Here is a 7,686-nt window from a genome sequence, read left to right as displayed (position 1 = left end):
ATTACATTTGCTATGAACAAATGCTAATATGCAGTACTTTGTGCAGACCGCAAAATTCTGTAAATGTTCTTCTCAGCCCACCAGTGCCATACTGCTGCTCACCATGATCAATGTCCTGTATAAATATCATGCCACCTGTCCAAAGTATTGTTCTATAAATTCTAAATATTGTTTTAGAAGTAAGGGTCAGGGTTTGAAGAAAGCTTAATAATAAACCTATACAATTCAGTACTTTACTTGTGAAGCATACAAATTTTTCCCTCCAGAGAGTTATTGAAAAGGAGATAAAGATTTGTAGGAAAGCTAAACTGCATCCTTAAAATGTACTTAACTTGCTAAAAAAAAAAACATAACAAAACATACCTATGTGGGATTGCTGCTTTAAATTACCATTGTCCTCTGATACCATTTATACCATGTATTACACAAAATAATGTACTTGATGTCAAAATAATTCTTCCTGTATATCACTGTAGATCTTGTAATAATAAAGGGTATATTGCACCTTTAATGGGTTGCATCATCCCTGCCAAAATGATTCAGAGAGGATATTTGACATTTGTAAGTTTATTATCATAACAAAACTCATTTTGGAAACAGAGGAGGAAAATAAAGAATAATTACTGCTACATTTGCAGTAGTAGGGGCTAGAGAATTTAGCTGTCCCTACTGTAGGACAGGAGCACTGGTCTTCTATACCTGGCGGCATCTAACTGTCCGGTACAGTCCTGTGGAGTCACCATTGTATTTACTAAACTGAAAGACAAACTGTACACATTGTGTGGCTTCTGTTCTTCCAGAAATGAATATGTGCACAGTTAAATACATAAAACCCATATATTGTTATATAGCTATTAGAAAAGTTAAAATGTAGATGAAGGCAAAATAAGCTTCTGGACTGAGAGAGCTTAAGAACTGTTGAGAAGTAGGCAGATTGAAGTCATCCCATGCCAATGTTGTTTTAGTCACACATGACATCTTGCCAATATCACTGCTTTCCTGAAGATTCAATGATCAGTTTTTGAGTGGAGTATAAGTGGCCAATGGTCACCTGCAATTGAAGAGAAAACATCAGAATTATATAAAATATCTAAAACAATTTATAGTGACAAGGTTTTGAAAGAGATGAGCTTATGTTTTCCACTATGTGAGACTTACAATATAGATATAATTACTATTACTAAATAAAATTGATGCACAATATAATCCTGAAGAATTCACTATGCTGCAGTACGGGATGCTTGATATCAACATAAATCGGCTTTTTATCTGGCTTCTTTTCAGGGCTGTTTTAATTCAGTGCATCAGAAAATGTCCTGGCATCAATGTATGCCTGATGTTTGCAGCACTAAAACATTTAAGTATAAAGTGAACATACTACCAAATTTATAAGCTTTGTTCAATAATACAACTTTCAGACAAACTATGGCTTTAACCCAGCTTGGACCTAAGACACTTAACTCGGGTTGAAGCCGGTGTTTCAGTACTTACCCTCTTTCACACCGGTGGATGGACCTGGATCGCAGTTCACCCCGGACCCAGGTATTCCAGTGATCCGGGTCTTCCATCTTTCAGTGGGTGCTTGGAGATGATGTTATCTCCAAGCACCCAATGTACCCTCCAATCAGTTCCTTTTAGGCATGACCCGGCCCCCGTGACCCAGATCATGCCTTTCACACAGGAGGCTACATGGGTCAGACCCGGGAATAACCCTGGTAACGACCAGGGTCGAATTCCAGGGAATTTCGACCCAGGTTGACCCTTTTCACACAGAAAAAGGACCCAACTTGCCCCAGGCAATTATCAGGTCCTTTTCTCAGTCTGAAAGGGGTATAAAGGACTTCTTCCATTCTGCTAGGAATGGTAAATTTACTGGTTCCCAGTGATGATGCACTATCATAAATTTACACATAAAATCAGTCTCCACTGTGGGTAATGCAATTTAATTCACTATTCTGTTTTTCTTTATTTTTTATTTTGTCCTTTTTTGTTTTACTGTTTCACTCAGTAAGACTCTGTAGTTATAGGGGTGTGTGGCACCTTCTCTACAATTTGAGGGAATATTTATTTATTAACAGTTTCTTATATAGCACAGCATATTCTGTTAGCTTTACAATTGGAAATAACATTAATAGAACAAAACTGGGTAATAACAGACAAACAGACAGGTAGGAGGGTCCTGCTCACAAGTTTACAATCTATAGGATATAATAAAGGTATTTTCAACGATCTTAATTTTTAAATCATGTATTCCATGCTATACACATACCATATAACCAATTCTGAGAGGGGGCAGATTCGGAGTATACACTAGGGGGTAAATTTACTAAAGTGAGAGTTTTTAAAAGTGAGTTTTAAAAGTGATGTTGCCCATAGCAACCAATCAGATTCTACCTATTATCTTCTAGAAGGTGCTAGTTAAATGTTAAGTAGAATCTGATTGGTTGCTATGGGCAACATCACTTTTAAAACTCACTTCTAAAAACTCTCACTTTAGTAAATTTACCCCTAGGTCTCCATTTTGCACTTTGGCTATAATTTTGGCTAAATAAGGGGGTATGAGTCTTTCTACTGTTGGACTAGCATTGTCCTTCTGGCTATAAGCTCATACAACATATTTCTAGTATGCCAGGAAGGTTGGAGGTAAGTGATGTAAAGGGTTAGTATGATATCGTCTCCTGCTATTTGCTGAATCAGCTTAAAAGTCTTTGTCCAAAAATGTTATATTACTGGGCAGTTCTAGACTGTAGAGAGCAAATTTCCTTCACTTACAAATCTTCTTGTGCGAGCCAAATTTTATATTGCTTAGTGGGGGTTTAGTGCACTCTATGGATTATCTTAACTATCATATAAATAAATGTATTAACCATACAGAAATGGCAACTATTAGTAAGTACATACTTGCCAACAATCCGGCTGCCCTCTCCAGGAGAAGACAGCCAAATTGGCTCAGCACGAGGTGTAGCAAGGGGCATGACGAGTGTTTGGGGGAGCGTGACTGTGCGATCGCGGCACCGCCCCCTACTGCACGATGCCGTCAATCCATTGTGTAGCGGGGTACGGGAGAATAGAGTCATCGACTCCCCCAGGATCACCCACTTGCATTCTATAAGTGGGCGGCTGCAGGGGGAAAAGTGGATGGCGGTGTGAGGGTGCGGGCAGGTGGCGGCTGGCTGGCAGACTTGCCCGCTATTCCAGGTGGCCAGGGGTGCCACCTCATTTTCTTAATTCAGAGTAAATACAACACACTTATATGAAGGTTGATAAACGTAACAAGAGTCACATTTGGCTAGCAGCCAATTACCAGAGGTCAATGTCTCAACATTTTCATAATAGTTCAGTTATCCAAAACAAACAGCACCAACAATTCATTAAGCATACAGTAGCTTGCTGCAACAAGGAAGGTGAAATAATTCATGTTATACTGAAAATGTTAATAGCTATCACTTTTATACTAATCACCTTGTTTGAAGTTTCTAATGCAACGGTCGGTCGTAACTAATGCACTGATCCAGGTTCAAATGTATGTAGCATACATTGCGTCACTGGAAGCATGGAAGTATGGTATTTGTTTTTCATTTATGGCTTATATTACATTTAAAATAATTTTTGTAATTCTGCTTCACATACTTGTGTATACAGTAAGCACAAAAAGTAATAAGAAAAAACCCACACCAAATATGTAGATTTAAAACCACAGTATAATGAAGAACTGGTTAAAAAATACACATACAGATCTCTCATATGTATATACTGCCGAAGTCCAAAAGACAAAACGCATTTGGGCGTGGTTTCTGGTGACGTCACAACGCCGTGGCGTTGCCCCATGGGAAGTGCAGTCCTGTGATTGGGATCTGGGACACTGTGTTCACCGCGGACAAGGCGACTACTTGTGGCGGTTCCACTGATCCTGTTGTGGCTGTGTCTTACCATGCTCGTTGATAATCCTGCATGCCGAATTGTGATATTTAATGTGTACGTTTTTTATGTGTACTATAATTACTCATTGTGGTGCGCATCCCTTCTGCTTCTTTGACTATATATACTTATATGTCTATAGCAAATTGTGGCTCAGTTAAAATGTATTCACCGCACACTCTGCACCAATAGTGCAACAAATAATAAGAGATATATGGTAAGACCTTACCTTTGTTATCTCTATTTCTACGAAGTACATAGGGATCCACAGGAGACCTTGGGGTATAGGCTGACGACGGCAGTCGTCGAGCACCTCAATAGTTACATTTGTGCTCCCAGGATGCACCGGGTCCCTCTCCTATACCCCGCCCCCATGCCAAGGCACCTCAGTTTCGTAAGAAGCCAATGGCCGGAGGAGGAGAAGAAAGAACTTCTGGAACACACAAGTATCATATTCTCACATAACGAAGGAGACGGAAAAAATGGAGACCAGAACAGTCCTGTGGATCCCTATGGACTTCTTAGAAATAGAGATAACAAAGGTAAGCTCTTATTTTCCACTGCAGGGTCCATAGGGCTCCACAGGAGATCTTGGGGATGTCCCAAAGTAGTCTCCTTAAGGGTGGGGACGCTCCTGTGCAGAGAGGAGAATCTGCCACCCGAAGGAGGTATCCTGAGAGGAAAACGTATCGAATGCATAATACCTTAGGAATGTATGAATAAGTGGCTGCCTTACACAGCTGAACAGCTGAGGCGCCACGACGAGCTGCCCACGAGGGACCCACAGACCGAGTAGAATGAGCTTTGACGGAACAGGAAGGCCCTCATGAATGTAAGCCTCTGATATTGCCAGGCAAATCCAGATTGCCAACGTCTTAGTGGCAGGCCATCCTTTCTTTCGGAAACCAAAAAGGACAAACAATGAGTCCGACTTCCGAAATGAGTTGGTACGTCCACTAGGTCTTTAGAGCCCGTACCACATCCAAGGAGGCTTCACCAGCTGAGAGGTATGGGGAGTTAAAGGCTGGCACTACAATTTCCTCATAAATATTGAAGCTGGATACCACCTTAGGCAGGAAACCAGGGCGAGTACGAAGAACCGCCCTGTTCCTATGAAAAATCAGAAAGGGCGGACGACATGAAAAAGAGCCACCAGCAGCAGCGTACCTCCTTCCTTCTTGAACTTCCGAATCACCCGAGGCAGAAGAGTGAATGGAGGGAACAGGTACGTGAACTGGAAGGTCCATTTGACCGCCAGAGTGTCTACCAACATAGCTCCCACATCTCGTGTCCTTGAACCGTACCTTGGCAACTTGTGGTTGTGCCGAGATGCCATCAGATCTACTTCGGGAAGGCCCCATTTTCCACCAGAAGCTGAAATACTTCCTGGTGAAGTGACCATTCCCCTGGATGTACGTCGTGATGGCTTAGGAAGTCCGCTTCCCAGTTCAGGACTCCCGGGATAAACACTGCCGATATGGCTGGGATATTTTCCTCCGCCCAGGTCAGAATGCGGGACACTTCCCTTAGTGCTGCCTGACTTCGAGTGCCTCCTTGGCGGTTTATGTAGGCCATTGTGGTAACGTTGTCCGACTGGACTTGCACAGGTTTTCCGTGAAGTATGAGCCTTGCTTGCTGAAGAGCCCTAAGAACTGCCCTGAGTTCCAATATGTTTATTGGAAGCACGGACTCCTCTAGTGTCTACCTTCCTTGGAAGAGGTGTGAACCTGTCACTGCACCCCAACCCCGGGGACAGGCATCCATTGTGAACAGGACCCACTCTGGGATCCAAAAAGGGCGGCCCTTGGTGAGGTGACCTGTGTGTAGCCACCAAGTCAGGAACAGACATACCTCCGGAGACAGTACCAATGTCTGGGTTCGTATCTGACGTGGAGATCCATCTCTTCTGGAAAGGATCTGTGTCTGTAGAAGCTGGGAATGAAACTGGTCATACTCCACCATGTCGAATGTCGACACCATGGAGCTCAGTAATTGCATTGCCGAGTGAATAGACACCCGGCGACTGTGTAAGCAGCTGTGAACTCACTGCTGTAGTGTGGTTATCTTGTCCCTGGTTAAGAAAATCCTCTGTTGTTGAGAATCCAACAACGCCCCAAGATGTAGCATCCTCTGTGAGGGCGTCAGCAAGGACTTCTTCCAGTTGAACAACCAACCGTGGCTTTGCAGCACTGTTATTGTCAGCTGTAGATGCTGAAGAAGCAAATCCGGAGACCTGGCTAACAACAGCAGGTTGTCCAGGTAGGGCAACAGGCGGATCCCCTGCAGCCGCAGTTGGGCCGCCATTACTGCCATAAGTTTGGTGAATACATTGGGTGCTGTAGACAGTCCAAACGGCAAGGCCTGAAACTGGAAGTGTTGTTGTAACACCGTGAACCTGAGGTACCTCTGGTGAGCTGAGGTATGCATCCTGAATGTCCAGAGACACCATAAAATCCCCAGTTTCCATAGCCAGTATAATCGACCGCAGGGTTACCATTTTGAACCGAGGCACTCAGAGAAACTTGTTCAGGGACTTGAGGTTTAGGATAGGCCTGTATGTACCATTCAGTTTTGGAACCAAAGAGAGGGTGGAATAATACCCCATTCCCCTCTGGGGAGTAGGTACCAGAACTATAACTCCCTGCAGGAGCATATATCGTATAACCTTCTGCAGTTCCAATGCCTTTTCTTGATCCCTCTGAAGCCCCGTAGGGAAGAATTGATGAGTAAGTCTGTTCTGGAAGGAAAGGGCGTACCCTTGAGACACCACTTCCCTTACCCAAGTGTCTGTTGTGGTATGACACCGACACTGGGCGAACTGAAGAAGTCGGCCTCCCACCTTGGGGTCCCCAATGAGAGGCCCGCCTCATCAAGCTGCGGGTTTAGCGTCGGGCTTGGCAGCTGGGTGCCTGGCACTCCAAGGTTGTTTCTTGGGCTTTGTGACCTTCTTAGCTCCTAACGGTCTGGGAAAGGACTGAACCTTGGCCTTACTCTGAGGATGAAAAGTCCGAAAGGACTGAGTTCCTGATCCCGACGGCATTGGGGCCGAGGGTAAGCATGCCGACTTGGCGGCGGCCAAAGTGTCCAAGATTTTGTCCAAATCTGGTCCAAATAAGACTTGGCCATTAAAGGGTAAACCTTCTAATCCTTTCTTGGACTCAGCATCTGCTCTCCCAAGATCGCAACCAAAGGCGCGCAGAGCAGCGGGGGGAGGGGCCGGCAGTGCCTTACAGGGAAGGCCCGCTCCACTGGCATGCTGTTAACCCCAGGGATGCCACAACGTCCGCACGCTGTGGCCCCATTTCCCTGGTGGTCTATTGTCAGAGCAGGCGCTGTGCCTGTTGACACGCGCAGCCCTTCCCAGGGACCCCCACCCTGGGAAGTAAAAGGAACTGTTCATCAGCGGACGCCCACTGCTTACCTGAAATGTCCCCCGTGCTGTCCGGCCACAATTCTGGGCATCTGGGGGCTTTTGCTAGCCAAACCCCCCAGACACCTGCCGCGATACCTGGCGCCGTGCCAGCGTCTCGGCGCCGGCGGGGTGTCGGAGTGGCAGCATGGGCGTCCTCCGGACAGCCCGTGCTGACCACACTGAAGAAAAAAACTATTTTCAGGGGCTGTCCACGCAGCCCCCCTTGAAGTGACCCGACTCCATGCCGAGCACCTACGAAACTGAGGTGCCTTGGCATGGGTGCGGGGTAAAGCAGAGGGACCCGGTGCATCCTGGGAGCACAAATTTAACTATTGAGGTGCTCGACGACTGATGTC

At 45.2% G+C, this 7,686-nt stretch overlaps 1 protein-coding gene across 3 annotated transcripts in view; it reads right to left on the bottom strand.

Moving 5' to 3' along the window:
• Positions 1-549: 549 nt before the first annotated feature.
• The window catches only part of LYRM4 (LYR motif containing 4), a 194,504-nt gene continuing 187,367 nt past the window's right edge, over positions 550-7,686 (bottom strand). For all 3 annotated transcript variants that reach the window (XM_088471696.1, XM_088471698.1, XM_088471697.1), the window contains exon 4: positions 550-1,051. In XM_088471696.1, the coding sequence (XP_088327822.1) occupies positions 989-1,051 (63 nt within the window). In that variant the 3' untranslated portion in view covers positions 550-988. The remainder of the gene's footprint in view (positions 1,052-7,686) is intronic.

This window comes from Taudactylus pleione, unplaced genomic scaffold (assembly GCF_031769625.1).
Source record: "Taudactylus pleione unplaced genomic scaffold, aTauple2 ptg000116l, whole genome shotgun sequence".
Classification (NCBI taxonomy): Eukaryota; Metazoa; Chordata; class Amphibia; order Anura; family Myobatrachidae; genus Taudactylus; species Taudactylus pleione.
This window is presented reverse-complemented; position numbering and strand designations above follow the sequence as displayed.